This window comes from Martes martes (assembly GCF_963455335.1).
Source record: "Martes martes genome assembly, chromosome: 7".
In the NCBI taxonomy this organism is placed as follows: Eukaryota; Metazoa; Chordata; class Mammalia; order Carnivora; family Mustelidae; genus Martes; species Martes martes.
In genome coordinates, this window is record NC_137894.1 from 50,899,631 (window position 1) to 50,919,596 (window position 19,966).

A 19,966-nucleotide genomic window follows, 5' to 3' on the forward strand; every position below is an offset into this window, starting at 1 on the left:
ACCATTTACAATGTTTAGGTGGGAAAAACTTGTTGCACATTTCAATCAGTCTTGTCTTGTATTTTCAGCAATGGTTACTTTATTTTTATTTTTATTTTTTTTTAAAGATTTTATTTATTTATTTGACAGAGAGAGAGACAGAGAGCACAAGCAGGCAGAGAGGCAGGCAGAGGCAGAGAGAGAAGCAGGCTCCCCACTGAGCAAGGAGCCCAATGTGGGGCTTGATCCCAGGACCCTGAGATCATGACCTGAGCCGAAGGCAGCAGCTTAACCCACTGAGCCACCCAGGCGCCCCAGCAATGGTTACTTTAAAAGCATACACTTCATAGAGAAACTTGTCACAAGAGAGGATAGAAAACAACATCAGTGACAACTAAATCCTCAGGAGAGTTGATGGTGTTTTATTTCACAATATTCTCCTTTTCCTCCACATCTACAGTCAGCTATTTTTAAGGGTAAAGTTCAAGGTATTTGCACATCATAATATACTGTTAGTAGGTGAAACAATCAGGTGTAACAAAATTTTGTTTCTCTTTTTGTTAATTATGAAGTACACAAGCCCATCAGCTCAATTTAGTGCTTATACTGAGTTTAGACCAAAGCTTAAAGCTTAAAAGCTTAAAGGTTTATTTGTTTATTTTAGAGAGAGAGCATGAGCAGGGGGAGGGGCACAGGAGAGAAAGAAAGAGAGAGGAAGAGAGAGAAAGAGACTCCCCATTGAGCACACAGCCCATTGTGGGACTGGATCTCATGACCCTGAGAGTTGAAATCTAGAGTCGGGTGCCTAACTGCTGAACCACTTAGGTGTCCCAATATTAAAATTAGTTTTTTTTCCTGGAGAAAAAAATGATTAAAAATCTTGCATAGAATCTGATAAGCATTTATCATTTAGGATCAATGGTTTTTATCCTATTCTCTATATTTGTGCTACAAACAGTTACTTTAATTTTCAAATATGAAAGTTTAACTTTGAGAACAAAAAATCCTTTCCATAGAAATCTATGGAAAGAATGACTTTGTTTTTAGAAATCTACTTTAGAACCTTGAAGTTGTCACCAATTTACTAACATCTGAAGGCTCATTTGATATTAAAAATGGTCAGATTGTAATCTTGACTGGATGCTGGACCAGAAAAAGAAATCTGTCCCTAACTACTACTATAAAAGATATCAACAGAATTGGAGAAATTACAGAATAAGGTCTATAAATTAGATAATAGTATTATGTCCATATAAATATAAACCACATACTGTGGTTATGTGAGAAACCATTCCATATTTCTAGAAAATACACACTGAAACATTTAGGTGTAAAGGTGTTACTGAACTCCAAGTTCAGCTGCTCATTGCTGGAAATGCAAATACTCAAGAGAGGAGTTTTGCTTGGAAAGGAATTTGAACTTTATTCAGGAGGCTGGCTACCGGGGGAGAAGGCAGACTTGTCCAAAAGCCAGCTCTGAAGTTTCTGCTTTACTCAGGAGTTTTTAAAGGGGCTCAGGGTAGTTAATCAGCAAAGGGAGGACAGTGGTCTCCTATATTGCTTGATCATGCACAGAACTGATGGTGCCAGGGGTAAATGTTGTGTCAATGTTGGGAGTTGTGTGAGGGTCATATCTCATGATATGCCAGAGTTCAGTCAGAATGGCTAAAATTAATAAGTCAGGTAACAACAAATATTGATGAGGATGCAGAGAAAGGGGAACCCTCCTACACTGTTGGTGGGAATGAAAACTGGTGCAGTCACTCTGGGAAACAGTATGGAGTTTCCTCAAAAAGTTAGAAATAGAGCTACCCTATGATCCAGGAATTACATTACTAGGTATTTATCCAAAGAATACAAATGTAGTGATTTGAAGGGGACACAGTGCACCCCAGTGTTTATAGCAACAATGTCCACAATAGCCAAAATAGAGAAAGAACCAGGTGTCCATCAACAGGTGAATGGATATAGAAGTGATATATATATATATATATATATATATATATATATATATATATATATATCGTGTGTGTGTGTATACATACACACACTCTGGAATATTACTCAGCCATCAAAAAGAATGAAATCTTGCCGTTTGCAATGACATGGATGAAACTAGAGGGTATTATGCTGAGTGAAATAAGTCGGAAAAAATAAATATTGTATGATTTCACTCATGTGGAATTTAAGAAACAAGATGAACATAGGGGAAGAGAAGGAACAATAAAATAAAATGAAAACAGAGAGGGAGACAGACCATAAGAAACTCTTATTATAGGAAACAAACAGGGTCCCTGGAGGGGAGGGGAGTTAGGGAACAGGGTAATTGGGTGATGGGCATTAAGGAGGGCACTTGATGTAAGGAGCATTGGCTGTTATATGCAATTGATGAATCACTAAACCCTGTCTCTGAAATTAATAATATACTATATGTTAATTAATTGATTTTTAAATAAAAATGATAATAATAAAAATGATAATAAAAAAGATAAATATGTAGAGAAAAACAGGACACAGTGAAAGATATAAAAAGATGCAGAGGTTAATAAAGCAATTATAAATTTTAACCAATTGGAACCTGGATAAAGGGCATATCTATATTATCTATATTATTCTATATTATTCTTGCAACTTTTCTGAAAAACTGAAATTATTTAAAAATAGAAAATTACAAAAAAGTCATCAGCTATTTTGTATTTGTCAAGTATGTCTTTTTTCTGTTGACTTTCAAGATCATATTTGGAAGCACATCCTTTTTTTAAAACAAGATTTTATTTATTTGAATGAGACAGAGAATGACAGAGCATGAGTGGGGAGGGGATGCAGAAGGAGAGGGAGGAGGAGGATTGCCCACGGAGCAGGGATCCTGATGTGGGGCTCAATCTCAGGAATCCAAGATCATGACCTGAGCTGAAGTCAAGAGTAGGGTGCTAAGATTATCCACCATGACCAGGTGGGATTTGTCCCTGCGTTGCAAGGGTGGTTCAACATTTGCAAATCAATGTGATAGAACAAATCAAAAAGAGAAGAGAGAAGAACCACATGGACCTCTCAATTGATGCAGAAAAAGCATTTAACAAAGTCCAGCATACATTCATGATTAAAACACTTCAAAGTATAGGGGTAGAGGGAACATTCCTGAACTTCATAAAATCTATCTATGAAAAACCCACAGCAAATATCATCCTCAATGGGAAAAAGCTGATGGCCTTCCCTTTGAGATCAGGAACACGACAAGGATGCCCACTCTCACCATTCTTTTTTATTTATTTATTTATTTATTTATTTGACAGATCACAAGTAGGCAGAGAGGCAGGCAGAGAGAGAGAGAGAGGGAAGCAGGCTCCCTGCCAAGCAGAGAGCCTGATGCGGGGCTCGATCCCAGGACCCCAGGATCATGACCTGAGCCGAAGGCAGAGGCTTTAACCCACTGAGCCACCCAGGCGCCCCCACTCTCACCATTCTTGTTCAACATAGTATTAGAAGTCCTAGCAACAGCAATCAGACAACAAAGAGAAATAAAAGATATCCAAATTGGCATGAAGAAATCAAACTCTCTCTCTTTGCAGATGACATGATACTTTATATGGAAAACCCAAGACTCCCCCCCCAAACTACTCATTCAGCAATTCAGTAATGTGGCAGGATACAAAATCAATGTACAGAAATCAGTGGCTTTCTTAGACACTAACAATGAAAAAGACAGAAAGGGAAATTAGAGAATTGATTCCATTTACTATAGCACCAAGAACCACAAGATAACTGGGAATAAACCTAACCAAAGAGGTAAAGGATCTGTACTTGAGAAACTAAAGAACACTCATGAGAGAAACTGAAGAAGACACAAAAAGATGGAAAACCATTCCATGCTCATAGACTGGAAGAATAAACATTGTTAAAATGTCTATACTGCCTAGAGCAATCTGTACTTTTAATGCCATTCCAATCAAAATTCCACCGGTATTTTTCAAAGAGCTGGAGCAAACAATCCTAAAATTTGTATGGAATCAGAAGAGACCCCAAATTGCTAAGGAAATGTTGAAAAAGAAAAACAAAACTGGGAGCATCACATTGTGTGATTTCAAGCTTTACTACAAGGCTGTGATCACCAAGACAGCATGGTACTGGCATAAAAACAGATGCATAGACCAGTGGAACAGAGTAGAGAGCCCAGATATGGACCCTCAACTCTATGGTCAAATGATCTTCGACACAACAGGAAAAAATATCCAGTGGAAAAAAGACAGTCTCTTCAATAAATGGTGCTGGGAAAACTGGACAGCTATATGTAGAAGACCATTCTCTTACACCGTACACAAAGATAAACTCGAAATGGATTAAAGACCTCAAAGTGAGGCAGGAACCCATCAGAATCCTAGAGAAGAACATAGGCAGTAACCTCTTCAACATTGGCCACAGCAACTTCTTTCAAGATATGTCTCCAAAGGAAACAAAAGCAAAAATGAATTTTTGGGACTTCATCAAGATGAAAACTTCTGCACAGCAAAAGAAACAGTCAACAAAACAAAGAGGCAACCCACAGAATGGGAGAAGATATTCACAAATGACAATACAGCAAAGGGTCGATATCCAGGATCTATAAAGAATTCCTCAAACTCAACCCACACAAAACAGATAATCATGTCAAAAAATGGGCAGAAGACATGAACAGACACTTCTCCAATGAAGACATACAAATGGCTATCAGACACATGAAAAAATGTTCATCATCACTAGCCATCAGGGAGATTCAAATTAAAACCACACTGAGATACCACCTTACACCTTAGAATGGTCAAAATTAACAAGACAGTAAACCACGTGTGTTGGAGAGGATGTGGAGAAAGGGGAACCCTCTTACACTGTTGGTGGGAATGCAAGTTGGTGCAGCTACTTTGGAAAACAGTGTGGAGATTCTTAGGAAATTAAAAATAGAGCTTCCTTATGGCCCTGCAATTGCACTACTGGGTATTTACCCCAAAGATACAGAGGTAGTGAAAAGAAGGGCCATCTGTACCCCAATGTTTATAGCAGCAATGGCCACTTTCGGCAAACTGTGGAAAGAACCAAGATACCCTTCAATGGATGAATGGATGGAATGGATAAGGAAAATGCGGTCCATATATACTATAGAGGATTGTGCCTCCATCAGAAAGGATGAATACCCAACTTTTGTATCAACATGGATGGGACTGGAAGAGATTATGCTGAGTGAAGTAAGTCAAGCAGAGAGAGTCAATTATCATATGGTTTCACTTATTTGTGGAGCATAAGGTATAACACGGAGGACATGGGGAGATGGAGAGGAGAAGGGAGTTGAGGGAAATTGGAAAGGGAGATGAACCATGAGAGACTGTGGACTCTGAAAAACAATCTGAGGGTTTTGGAGGGGTAGGGGGTGGGAGGTTGGGTGAGCCTGGTGGTGGGTATTATGGAAGGCACGGATTGCATGGAGCACTGGGTGTGGTGCATAAACAATGAATCCTGGAACACTGAAAAAAAAATTAAAAAAAAAAAAAAAAAGAGCAGGGTGCTTAACTGACCAAGCTACCCAGGCACCCTGAAAGCACATAATCTTTTTAAATAGACAACTTCCAGAAATCCATCCACAGTTACTTAATCAACATTATCATGTGTCTGCCACTCTTCTGTGAATGAGTATGAGAATTGCATAGAGAAATGTAGAAAAAAGTAGAGAAATACAAATAACTGTAAAAGATTGTCCTCATCTGCAAGGCATTTAGCATAGGAAACTCAGCCAAATATTCTAGAAGAAAAAAATATAAAAAATGGCATGGATATTTTATGAAATTATTTAATGAGTAAGAATTTTAGAGCTGTAAAGGACATTTACCTTGGGATAAGAGAAGAGTTATATTCTAAATATAGAGTTCCATTCATGACCACAGATATATTTCATGAGAATCTATCACTGATGTAAAATGTGAAAACTTCTTCTGTAGTGTGTTGATCCTTTGTGTTATTTCTTTAGAATTATTTTTCATATTTTCTCAAATCTATACATACACATACACATTTATACATGTATGTATCAGTATTTAAATAAAAACTGGGTTCTGAATTGTGATTTTTATTATCTTTTGCAGACCAACTTTTTCTAGGTGTTCATTTACACTTGTTAGGTAAATCTATTTAAATAGTAAAGAAATAGAAATAGTCTGCCAACTTTTTAGGGACATATTAACTTGGGAATGTGAGACATAAGAAACTGTAGTATGTGATTGATACATCTTTAGTTTGCCATATTGCTAGAAGGACTTCATCACAGTTTATATCTAATCAGCTGATATCGGAGTCCAGAAACCTCTTGTTCTATATAGTACCCATGAAACTGACTGAAATGAAGCTAGATGGGCCAACAGGACTTTTCTCTTGCTAGTCACTCCTAAGTGTTCATTTTTTAATCTTCCTACCCCTGCCCCCATTCTCTCAAGGGACTTAGTGTTCTCTCTTAATTTCTGAAAACACTTTTTGAAGTGATAAGCTTTGTTAGAAAAAAGTAAGAGCCTGGTTAATGAGGTTTTATATAGATGAATATCCTTAAGTTATGCCAGTTCTTTTAAACTGGGAAACTCTGAGCTAGACTTATCATTATTATTATTAAAATATTTTATTATAATGAATAAAAATTATTAATGTATTATTATTTGATATAGAAACATTTTAAAATAAATCATAAGATCGGAAAAAAATAGAAAAAAGATACCTCCATATTATTACCTAAATATTGCCATTTAAACTGTTTTGGTATACTTCTCTTTTGTCTTTTTTCTAAAGACTGGAAGTTAATTTTCCTGCATATAGATGTCATATTGTATTTACAGTATTATTCTACATTTAGTCACTGGGTTCTTATCTGCTCTTTCCCATGAATGCTTTCTAACATCTGAATATCATTACAGCTTTAGTGAAATGGAGAATTTCCCCCATTTTTCAATAACCTCTTTAATTCTGCCATGACAAGTTAGTAGTGCTGAAGAACATCATCTTTGGACTAAGAGAAACCTGGGTTAAGTCTCCACTTCCTTAGTTACTGTCAGGCTGTACTTTGAGCAAATTGTTACCTATTATCTCCGGGCCTTAGCTTTCCATGTAAAATCATGTAAAATAGTAATGGCTCAAATAATGTAATGGACTAAGAGAAATAGTGTATACAAAATGGTTAGCCAGGAGCTCTCATATAATACCCTAACATTAAGAGAGAGCACAACATAATAGTTAATAATATGGTTTCTGGAGTCATAATTCTTTTTTAAAATTTAATTTAAATTTTAATTTTCATCTTAATTCTAGTTACCATAAAGTGTAATATTAGTTTCAGGTGTACAATATAGTGATTCAACAATTCCGTACATCACCCGGTGGTCATCACAAGTGCCCTCCTTAATCCCCATCACCTATTTCACCCCCCCCACCACCTCCCCTCTAGTAGCCATCAATTTGTTCTCTATAGTTAAGAGTCTGCTTCTTGATTTCTCTCTTTTTTTTCCTTTGCTCATTTGTTTCTTCAGTTCTACATATGAGCAAAATCATATGGTATTTGTCTTTTTCTGTCTGACTTATTTCACTTAGCATTATAACCTCTAGATCTATCCCTGTTGCAAATGGCAGGATTTCATTCTTTTTTATGGTTGATAAAGATCCCATTTTATGAATACACACACACACACATACACACATATATACACACACCACATATTCTTTATCCATTCTGCTATCAGTGGACACTTGGACTGCTTTAATAATTTAGCTATTGTAAATAATCTTGCAATATACAGGGATGCATATGTTTTCAAGTTAGTGTTTTTGTAATCTTTGGGTAAGTACCCAGTAGTGGAATTACTGGATTATATGATAATACTATTTTTAATTTTTTGAAGAGCCTTCATATTGTCTTCCACTGTGGCTGGACCAGTTTGTATTCCCACTAACAGTGCATGAAAATTCCTTTTTGTCCACATCCCCACCAATACTTTTGTTGTTTCTTGTGTTTTTGATTTAGCCATTTTGATGGGTGTGAGGTAATATTTTGTTGTGGTTTTGATTTTCAATTCCCTGATGATTTGTGATGCTGAACACCTTTTTATTAGTTACACTTCTTCAAATAAGTATTTATTTATTTCCTCAAATAAATTTTCTGCCCCCCTTTTTCTCTTCTTCTGGGATCCTTATTATGTGATTGTTATTATTCTTAATAGTGTCACTGAGTTCCCTAAGTCTATCTTCATTGATTGCTTTATTTTTCTTTCTCCCATTCAGCTTGATTGCTTTTCATTGCTCTATACTTCAAGTTGCTGATCGATTCTTCTGCTTCCTCTAGTCTACTACTTATTCCATCTAGTATATTTTTAATTTCAGTTACTGAGTTCTTCATCTCTGATTGGTTCTTTTTTGTTTTCTGTCTCTTTGTTAAGGGTCTCATGGAGACCCTCCACTCTTTTTTTCAGGTCCAGTGGATATCAAGTCCATTACTTTAAATTCCCTATCAGGCATATGGGGTGCCTCTATTTCATTTAACTCTCTTGTGATTTTGTCCTGTTCTCTCACTGGGACATATTCCTCTGTCCCCTCATTTTGTCCAACTCTCTGTGTCTCTTTTTTCAAAAATTTATTTAAAATTTATTTTTTTAATTTTAATTTTAATTTTTTTAAAATATTTTATTTATTTATTTGACAGACAGAAATCACAAGTAGGCAGAGAGGCAGGCAGAGAGAGAGGGGGGAAGCAGGCTTCCCGCTGAGCAGAGAGCCCGATGCGGGGCTCGATCCCAGGACCCTGAGACCACGACCTGAGCCGAAGGCAGAGGCTTTAACCCACTGAGCCACCCAGGCGCCCCTTAAATTTTATTTTTAAAGAGTTTATTTATTAGAAAGAGTGTGAGAGAGAGCAAAAGATGGGAGAGTGTCAGAGGGAGAAGCAGACTTCGCACTGAGCAGGGAGCCCGACGTGGGGCTCAATCCTGGGACTCCAGGATCATGACCTGAGCTGAAGGCAGATGCTTAACCAACTGAGCCACTCAGGCACCCCTCTGTGTCTGTTTCTATGTGTTAGGAAAGCCAGATATATCTCCTGCTCTTGAAAGTAGTGGCTTTATGAAGAAGAGGTCCTGTCATGCCCAGCAGTTTAATGTCCTCTGTTCACCAGAAACTGGCACTTCATGGGTGTCTCCTATGTGTTGCATGTGCCATACTATTGTGACTGAGCCACTTTTGCCTTCTGTCTAGTTATCTGCAATGGCTCTCTGCCTGTTGTGGGCAGGGTTAGGTCCCTTGCTATTAGTGGTCCAGTCTGGGGTCATCTGGGGCTTGAGTTGAGTCAGATCAGGTATTTGCCAGAGATGTAGTAGCACTGAAATACAGGGCACTTTCCTTGTGTTGCCTCCCTGAGAAGTTTCTGCTGGTGGGGAGAGTCTGTAGTCAGACTGGAAGTCTGTCCTCAGCCCACTGCTAGGACAGCATTTGGACTGGTGTATATGGTTATCTTCCCCTCTCTCCCATGTAGGAGTCAGTTTTGGAGTAGTGCTGATTCTTTTTGGGGCTGCTTGCAGATTGCCACACTGTGGCAGCACTTAGGATGGGTGTGGCCAATGTTGTATTGGAGGGTAGGTCAACAGGAGAATATGGGGGTGGGATATTTGGTATTAGCAAGGTTTGTGTGAGTCTGCTGTGGGAGGGGACCTGGAGGGGAAGCCTGACTAGTTGGGGCATGTCCACAGAACCTGAGGCAGGGTGTGTTGTTACTAAGTTAGATAGTGAGTATTGGTGCTGTGTAGGTTCCTTGTGTTTAGGCTGGGGGGGTAGGGAAGGTAAATGGTGCCTGCCAGCTCTTTTATACTTGGATAAGCCTCCCAAGGTTCCCTACCCCTCTAGCACATGCTCTTAGATTAGTAATAAATCTCCCTCCATTTATCCCAGGTGTTATTTCAAACTGCTGCTTCTATGCAGTCTCTCCACAGGGCTGTTAGTTGTGCTGTCTCTTCAAGGTCAGGGACTCAGTTTCCTCTTGCTTTCTTGGCTCTCCCAGAATTGAGCTCACTGATTTTTAAATTTCCTTGTGTTAAGCCCTACTGATTGTAAGAACTCATGAAATTATGCCTTTCTGGTTTTCAAAGCCGAATGTTATAGGGATTCATCTTCTCTGTGGGGGTTCCCTGTGCCTGAGGTGCCTGGTGTGAGATTCTGTTTCTTTCCTCTGTGCCTGCAGTGTCCCTCCCACAGCCAGTATTATGGTCTGTTTAGCTCCCTGCCATGTCTCTGCCCTTCTTACCCTCTCCGATATGGCCTCTTCAGTACATTTAGCTGTAAAGAGTCTGTTTTGCCAATCTTTGGGTCATTTTCTGGGTTATTTACACTGACGGGGCTGTTTTCTAGTTATGTTCATTAGATGAAGGGAGCTTAGGGTCATCTTACTCTACCATCTTCTCTCAAGTGGTAGCTATCATGATTTTATAAGTTACTTGTTCAATATCCAACATGTTGGACAATTTTCTTTCTAAAGCCAATACTATTTCATACTGTGGTTGCTTCACTTGGTTGTGCTTCTTTTTTCAAAGCACAAATGCATGGTTCTTCTACTCTGTCATGGAAAATGGTCAGCAGTTGGCCTGATGCTACTTACTGCACTATCTCATTCTCACAACAGGATCTGTGGTAGGGTGATGTGATTCTCTTGGCTCACTGATTTTCTCATTCAGTCCCTATTTTCTTTCTAAGTGATACAGTGACATAGGTTGGGTTCAGTGGGAATAGATGTTAAGAGTTAATGCAGAGAGTTTGTTGTGGAATTCTCTTGGGAACAACAGCTGTACAGGACTGAGGAATGTAGGATGGGACAGAAGGAGAGGTTGAACTATGATAAAATTGAAACAGAAGTCTCAGCTATTGCCATATGGAACCCTGTAGCTGTGATGGCTGTTCAGATTTGTCACAGACTGAGGAAAGATTTTTAGGCCTTTGTATACCAGCATTGGCTAATTCCTGGATGTGAGCTATCCCTGGGGAGGGCAGATAATCAAGGAAAAAATTAGTCTCTGTGGCTTGAGGCAGTTTCTGGCAAGGATGCCAGTTATCAGCATGCTAGACTTCTGTCAGTTAGAGAAATCATTGTCTTAGTCTTGAAAGAAAGATTGGGACAGCACATTATAGCATCCGCTACACATGGGCCCGTTGAGTCATGTCCCTTATCTATGCCACGTCATAAAACATGTACTATGAACTCATCATCATTCTAACTGTTTTGTATACCCTTGGACAATATCTGTTGATTCTAAGAGCTACATTTGGGTGCTCTTAGTTCGTCATCAAAATGCCTTCTCTAAATGTGATTCTTGGTGGTAGTGTCTCTGTTCTATGAAACCATGGTGATGTATGTGAATCCCATATCTGGCTGCTTAGTAGAAATGGAGATGACTAATCATATCCTCTCATACCCTCTGTAAAAATGATACCCTCTATAAAGACTCCAATCTTAAAATTCTCAGTGACAGCCCACTCAATAAGGACATGAAGCCTGTTCTCAGTCATGTCTTTTATGGGATGAATATTATCCACAACTTAAGAAGAGTTCTTCTTCTTCTTTTTTTTTTTTAAGATTTTATTTATTTATTTGACAGACAGATCACAAGTAGGCCGAGAGGCAGGCAGAGAGAGAAGGGAGGATGCAGGCTCCCCGCTGAGCAGAGAGCCCGATGCGGGGCTCGATCCCAGGACCCTGGGATCATGACCTGAGCCGAAGGCAGAGGCTTTAACCCACTGAGCCACCCAGAAAGAGTTCTTCTTATTAAAAGATCCTATTGAAGGAACCCAATTTTACTAATTATACATCTCTGGCCTACTCTGCAAAGTGAAAGTATTTGGTACACCTAATCTTACTTTGGAGAAAGTTGCATATATTGTAAGGCCAAATGTAAGGACACCAAATAGAGAAGTCTATGAAATATAATTTGATTTTTGTAAGATAAACAGTGAAAAATCCCTGACATATGATTACAAATATTTTGATATAATTAAGAGCATGGAGAACAGTATGAAGCATATGTACTGGGTTGTTAATATTGTTTGTCTAGTAGGGAATGGTTGGTGGTAGAGAAAAAAGTAGATTGAGGAGGAAGTAGTGGAGGTAAGGATAGGAAGGAGAAAATAAAGGAGTCCACCATAACAAAATTGTCTTTCATATAAAATTGGCATATGTGAGAGCGTGTGTATGTGTATATAAGAATACATGAAAGATAATTGACTAAAGTATTAATGGTGGTTCCCTCAGAGTGGTGGGATTTTAGATAACTTTAAAAGTATTTTGATCTTTTATTGTTTGAGAATTATTTCAACGAGCATTTATTACTTATATATTGAGAAAAGCAAAATTACATTTATTTTTCTACTGTGGATGAAAAGAAGCATTGCATTAAATTTTTTTTCTTGAATACAAATAAATATCAGTGTATCCCTTGGAATGAAAAAAAAGCTGAATTCATAAAGGTAGGTCAAATATACAAAGTACATTCCACATACCAGCTTACATGGTTCTAGCTCAAAGAATAAGTTTTGAATGTAATATTTTAAATATTAACATAACAATTGTACTTTGTTCTTTAAAGATTGATTTTTATATTTCAATACCCAAAAGACATTTTTTTTTTTACTATGTTAAGTTAGCCAGGCATTTTTTATTGTTCTGTTTCTCTTTACATCTCTTTATCTTAATTGTTGAATTGCGAATTATATTATATCTTGGAGCCATATTTATCTTGATTAGGGATGTTCATCACTCATTAGTATATCAATAAGTGTGGCCAGTCATAAATCATGTTAGGGTAGTAAGTGCCCTATGGATACCTATTCTAGAAACACTTCTGTTTATTGCAGTATACTTGTAGATACAATGTGATCTATGAATGGTTAAATGCATTTTTCAGGACTTGTCATGCTTTCTCACCCCTTAATACTCTTGGCTTTTATCTGTACTCTTTTTTCACTTGCTCCCATATCAACTTAGGATTCCTTTCTTTATAGCACATCTTGTCCATTTACCACTTGTTTATGAGCCCCACAAGAGAAAGTAATATGTGTTATTCACTTCTGTATATTAGTCATCTTCTAGCTCAGTGCCTACCAAATTAAATATATTTAATTGTTTCAATGAGTAAGTGGTCATGGAGGAAAATGGTACAACAGGAATAAAAATGTAGCCACTTTCACTTTTTCATAGTTTATTTACTCTCATAGCTCCTCAGAGGAGGAAGTCATTTCTCCTTTGTTGTAACAGAACCAAAGAATTTTAGTGGCATAACATGAAGAGGTTGTTTCTTTTCTTCTTTTTCATTTTCCATCAACCATCAGTCCTCTTCCTAATTTCCCAAAGAATCAAAGAATTATGAAGAAATGTTTCCCTGGTTCTAATTTCATAGTAGAATAATTTTGAAGTTTATTTTTTAAAGCTTTCTTTTTTTTTAAAGATTTTTATTTATTTATTTGACAGAGAGAAAGATTACACAAGTAGGCAGAGAGGCAGGCAGAGAGAAAGGGGGAGGCAGGCTCCCTGCTGAGCAGAGAGTCTGATGAGGGGCTCGATCCCGGGACCCTAAGATCATGACCTGAGCTGAAGACAGAGGCTTAACCCACTGAGCCACCCAGGGACCCCAAAGTTTATTTTTTAATGTTACCATTATCGTTGTTTAAATCCAATACATGCTTATAGAAAGAAATTGTAAAAATTCAAAAGCATATATAGTGATTGTCTTTTTCTTTCCCTGCCCCAAACACCCAGTTCTGTCTCAAAAACAATCACTGTTCTGCTTTCTTCTTTCTTCTTCAAGAAGTACATAATGTATTTTTGAACACAAACATACACTTACCCATGATCTTTCTCCACCTGAAAGATAGCCCAAGATAGAGATTATTTTTTCATCTTGCTTTTCATTTAATTGTGTACATTGAGGATAGTTTTAGATCAATATTCTTTTACAGATCTTCATTTTTTTTATTAATAATTTTTTTTTAATTTTCAGCATAACAGTATTCATTGTTTTTTCACCACACCCAGTGCTCCATGCAATCTGTGCCCTCCCTAATACCCACCACCTGGTTCCCCCAACCTCCCACCCCCCACCCCTTCAAAACCCCCAGGTTGTTTTTCAGAGTCCGTAGTCTCTCATGGTTCACCTCCCCCTCCAATTTCCCTCAACTCTCTTCTCCTCTCCATCTCCCCTTGTCCTCTATATTATTTGTTATGCTCCACAAATAAGTGAAACCATATGATACTTGACTCTCTCTGCTTGACTTATTTCACTCAGCATAATCTCCTCCAGTCCCGTCCATGTTGCTACAAAAGTTGGGTATTCATCCTTTCTGATGGAGGCATAATACTCCATAGTGTATATGGACCACATGTTCCTTATCCATTCATCCGTTGAAGGGCATCTTGGTTCTTTCCACAGTTTGGTGACCGTGGCCATTGCTGCTATAAACATTGGGGTACAGATGGCCCTTCTTTTCACTACCTCTGTATCTTTGGGGTAAATACCCAGTAGTGCAATTGCAGGGTCATAGGGAAGCTCTATTTTTAATTTCCTGAGGAATCTCCACACTGTTCTCCAAATTGGCTGCACCAACTTGCATTCCCACCAACAGTGTAAGAGGGTTCCCCTTTCTCCACATCCTCTCCAACACACGTTGTTTCCTGTCTTGCTAATTTTGGCCATTCTAACTGGTGTAAGGTGGTATCTCAATGTGGTTTTGATTTGAATCTCCCTGATGGCTAGTGATGATGAACATTTTTTCATGTGTCTGGTAGCCATTTGTATGTCTTCATTGGAGTAGTGTCTGTTCATATCTTCTGCCCATTTTTTAATATGATTGTCTGTTTTGTGTGTGTTGAGTTTGAGGAGTTCTTTATAGATCCTGGATATCAACCTTTTGTCTGTACTGTCATTTGCAAATATCTTCTCCCATTCCGTGGGTTGCCTCTTTGTTTTGTTGACTGTTTCTTTTGCTGTGCAGAAGCTTTTGATCTTGATGAAGTCCCAAAAGTTCATTTTCGCTTTTGTTTCCTTCGCCTTTGGAGACATATCTTGAAAGAAGTTGCTGTGGCTGATATCAAAGAGGTTACTCCCTATGTTCTCCTCGAGGATTCTGATGGATTCCTGTCTCACGTTGAGGTCTTTTATCCATTTCGAGTTTATCTTTGTATACGGTGTAAGAGAATGGTCGAGTTTCATTCTTCTACATATGGCTGTCCAGTTTTCCCAGCACCATTTATTGAAGAGACTGTCTTTTTTCCACTGGATATTTTTTCCTGTTTTGTCGAAGATTATTTGACCATAGAGTTGAGGGTCCATATCTGGGCTCTCTACTCTGTTCCACTGGTCCATGTGTCTGTTTTTATGCCAGTACCATGCTGTCTTGGTGAGCAAATAATCCTAAAATTGGTATGGAATCAGAAGAGACCCCGAATTGCTAAGGAAATGTTGAAAAACAAAAATAAAACTGGCGGCATCACGTTACCAGATCTTCATTTTTTTTTTTTTTAAAGATTTTATTTATTTATTTGAAGGCAGAGATCACAAGTAGGCAGAGAGGCAGGCAGAGAGAGACGGAGGAAGCAGGCTCCCTGCTGAGCAGAGAGCCCGACGTGGGGCTCGATCCCAGGACCCTGGGATCATGACCTGAGCCGAAGGCAGAGGCTTTAACCCACTGAGCCACCCAGGCGCCCCAGATCTTCATTTTTTAAAAAAGATTTTATTTATTTATTTGACAAAGAGAGGGATCACAAGTAGGCAGAGCAGCAGGCAGAGAGGAAGGGGGAAGCAGGCTCCCTGCTGAACAGAGAGCCCTATGCGGGGCTCAATTCCAGGACCCTGGGATCATGACCTGAGCCAAAGGCAGAGGCTTAACCCACTGAGCCACCCAGGCACCCTAGATATTCATTTATTACAGGTATGTAGTATATTTCATTCTATGGATATATAGTAATTGAATCAGTCCTTAATTGATAGGAATTTAGGTTGTTTTAATTTTTTGCTGTTAGAAACAGTACTCAATATTCTTATATGTATGCCATTTTTTCTTATACATGAGTATACTACTCAGATCAGTATCTAAGAGTGGAATTGCCAGGTCAAAAGGAATGCCCTTTAAATGGATCTATTGATCTATCTCTCTATCTACCTATCTATCATCTATTTATTTATTATGTTAGTCACCATACAGTACATCATCAGTTTTTGATGTGGTGTTCCATGATTCATTGTTTGCATATAACACCCAGGTCTCTATGCAATATGTTCCCTCCTTAATACCCATCACCAAATGCCCTTTAAATTTTGATAGTTTTTGTCAAAATGTCCTCCATAGCTGTTGTAACAATTTACGTTCTACTAGCAAAGGAAGAGCTTGGTGTTTTCACCAACATCATGTTTAATCTTTGTCAATTTTTGTATCTCTCTAATTCTGAATAAAATAGAATGTCTTTTTAGATATTGAAAACATCTGCTGTTTATTTTTTCATACATTTGTCACTTTTTCTTATGTGCTGATGCTATTTTCTTCTTGATCTGTAGATATATATATATAGATAGATATAGATAGATAGATTAATATATATATATATATATAAAACTATTAATCTTTTGTCTATAGTTGATGTTCCCAACATTAAATTTCTGGAGAGCAGAAATTTAATCTTGACCAGAAAAATAAGCCCAATTTGTTGTTGTTGAAAGGATAATAGAAAACTGTAGCTTTTGCCATAGAGTTATAACCTTGTGTAATTTGTAAGGTTAACTACAAATGAAAAATTAGAGGCTGAATTATCCCTATTGAAAATAAGGGAAGAGATTTTCTGCTTCCCCCCCTTTTTTTTTCTTGAGCATTGACTTTAGAAAACTTATAAATTGTTTTTCTGTCTTTGAAATGTATGTAAAAATTTAAAACACCTAAATGAGCCTCTGTTTTTTTTATTTTCAGTTAGCCAACATATAGTACACCATTTCTTTTTGATGTAGTGTTTAATGACTCATTAGTTGCATATAACACATGGTACTCATCACAACACATGCCCTCCTTAATACCCATCACCTGGCTACCCCGGCCCAACACTTCCCTCCCTTCTATAACCTTCGGTTTGTTTCCTGGAATTCAGAGTTTGTCATGGTATGTCTTCCTCTCTGATTTCTTTCCTTTCAGTTTTCTCTCCCCTTCCCCTATGGTCCTCCATGCTATTCTTTATGTTGCACATATGAGTGAGCCATATGATAATTGTCTTTCTCTCCTTGATTTATTTCACTTAGCATAATCCCTGCCAGTTCCATCCTTGTCAGTGCAAATGATAGGTGTTCATCTTTCCTGATGGCTGAGTAATACTCTGTTGTATATATGAATCACATCTTCTAAATGAGCCTCTTGCCTGATTTAGACTCAGGAATGTCTCTGTCAAGGACCTAGGAAGTCTTATTGAAATGTAATCATCAGAGTGGGTAGTGCCTCAATCTCCCAGTTTCTGTGGGGGTATAGGAGCCTAGCTTTGGTGGCCTATCTTCCAGTCTACAAAACTATCTCAGGTAGTATAAATAGACTTATTTTTTCCTTTGTAGGAAGCCAATTGGCAAACACAGAGGGCTATCCCAGTTACTACGTGAATCTAGGATGAACCATGTGTGACAAAGGGTGCTGTCAAGTCTTACTTGAGGACTAATAGTTATTTATCTTGAGAACATGTATGTAAATGGGTTGTATCTGGTTGGCTACAAAAAGGAAAGATAATTCTTTATGTATTTGCCATCTCTTAGCAGATTGCTATGATACACATATTCCCTTGCTTTAATGCTTATTCAACAATAAAACTGTTTTATACTCTTCTACCACTGTGGAGAGGTTTTCTGGCTTGGCAGGAGATGTTTTCAATTCTATTTCTCCAACAAACTCCATTATCACTCTAGTACTTCACCATTTGTAAAATGAGGGAGATGGAGTGCATCTTTGAGATCCCTTATAGGCCCATTAAATCTAGGAAATAAACTGTCTGGTGTATAAAGTTAGAAAACAATACAGGTAATTTTCTGAGTGATGTGAGTTGTCTTTTTAAATAAGAAATTAAAAACAGGAGCACCTGGGTGGCTCAGTTGGTGAAGCATCTGCTTTTGGCTGGGGCCATATTCACAGGGTCCTGGGATCGAACACTGTATTAAGCTTCTTGACGAGCAGGAAGCTTGCTTCTTCCTCTCCCTCCCCTACTGCTCCCCCTGCTTGTACTCGTGCGCTCTCTCACTATCAAATAAATAAATAAAATCTTAAAAAAGAAATTAAAAACAGATTCTATCCCCAAATCTTTTAAACCAAGACTTATTTTTAGGTTCCCAATAATTTCTTCATAGCATGTTTCATATCTTTGTTCCTCAGACTATATATTACAGGGTTGATGAGTGGAGTTACTATGGAATAAAACAAAGTTACCATTTTCTGCATCCCAGCTTCATGCTCAGATGTTGGACTCACATACATGACCATCACTGAGCCATAGAACAGTGAAACTACAGCCAGGTGGGACCCACAGGTAGAGAAAGCTTTTCTTCGTCCAGCTGCTGAAGGGACCCTCAACACAGCTCTCAGGACCAGAGCATAGGACCCCGTGATAAAGAGAATGGGAATAAATAAGAGCAGAGAACTTAAGGTGGACATAGTTAACTCTATGACAGGGGCTCTAGTACAGGTGAGGGCCAACAGGGGACCTGGATCACACAAAAAGTGGTCAATGATCTTGGATCCACAGAATGACATTTGGGAGATGATGATGATGGGAATCAAGAACCAAAAGAAACCAAGTATCCAGCAGGTGACCACAAGATTGGTGCAGAGACGTCCTGTCATAATGATTGGATAATGTAGAGGCCGGCAGATGGCAAGGTACCGATCAAATGCCATAATAGCCAAGAAAAAGCATTCTGTAGAACCCAAGGAGAAGAAAAAGTAGAACTGGAGAAAGCATCCAGAGAAGGAGATGACCTTGGTGTCAGAGAGGAAGTTGGCTAACATATTGGGGACAGTGGAGGTGACATAGAAGATCTCTAGGAAGGAGAAGTTGGCAAGCAGGATGTACATGGGAGTGTGGAGTCTCTGATCCCAGTACACAGCACAGATGATAGACCCATTGCCCATGAGGGTCAGGAGGTAGACAACAGAGAAGAGCAGAAAGAGGAGGATCTGCCCTTCCCTGGGGCAAGGGAAGCCCAGAAGGATGAAGCCAGTGATGGTGCTGGAGGTGTTGGGGGTGTCGGAGATTTTCATGGGTCTGGGAGCTGTGAAAAGACCATCACATTATTGAATGTCTGTGTAGATGGGGACCCAGACATGTACCAAAACCACCTTGTGGAATGCGATAAACACTTATATCTCAGTAATTGCTATTTTTGTCTAATCCTGAAATACTGTTCTAGTTTAGCTGTTGGACTGAAAGCCACAAGAAGCAGGTGGATATCAGTGGATAGATAGAGACGTTTCTTTATTGCAAAATATATGCCAAAACATGCTTAATATATAGATTATAACTTTAATATTATACATAAACCTCTGTAGTAACTACCCCTGAGGTCAAGAAATAGACTATCATTTGCACCCTAGAATCTTCCCTCATATTCCATCCCAATCAGTATCCTCTGCCTCTCTATCCTTCCAACTGTAACGTTCTCCTTTCCTAATGGTAATGACTTCCTTGTTTTTCTCTATTTTAATAACTAAGTATGCTTCCCTATAGGGAAGTATTTGGTTTGGCTTATTTTTGTACTTTACCTAAATGGAATTACACTTTTGTCTGGCTTCTTTTGTTTAACAGTAGGTTTGAGAAATTAATGTTACTGCATTCTCTGTAGTTTACCCATTTTTACTTCTCTATATTATTACATTCTATAAATAAACCACCAGTATGAATTATGTCCACTTTGGAGCTATCAGGAGTAATTCTACTATGAATATATAG

General features: G+C 38.3%; 1 protein-coding gene across 1 annotated transcript; it reads right to left on the reverse strand.

Annotated features, from left to right (window-relative positions):
• Nucleotides 1-18,342: 18,342 nt before the first annotated feature.
• On the reverse strand, nt 18,343-19,333 carry LOC308346843 (olfactory receptor 11G2-like; the record flags this gene model as incomplete). The annotated part of the gene is given in 2 exon segments (XM_080809890.1): nt 18,343-19,305; nt 19,307-19,333. Coding segments are annotated over 2 exon segments (966 nt in total). The 5' UTR covers nt 19,310-19,333.
• Between the last annotated feature and the right edge of the window lie 633 nt (nt 19,334-19,966).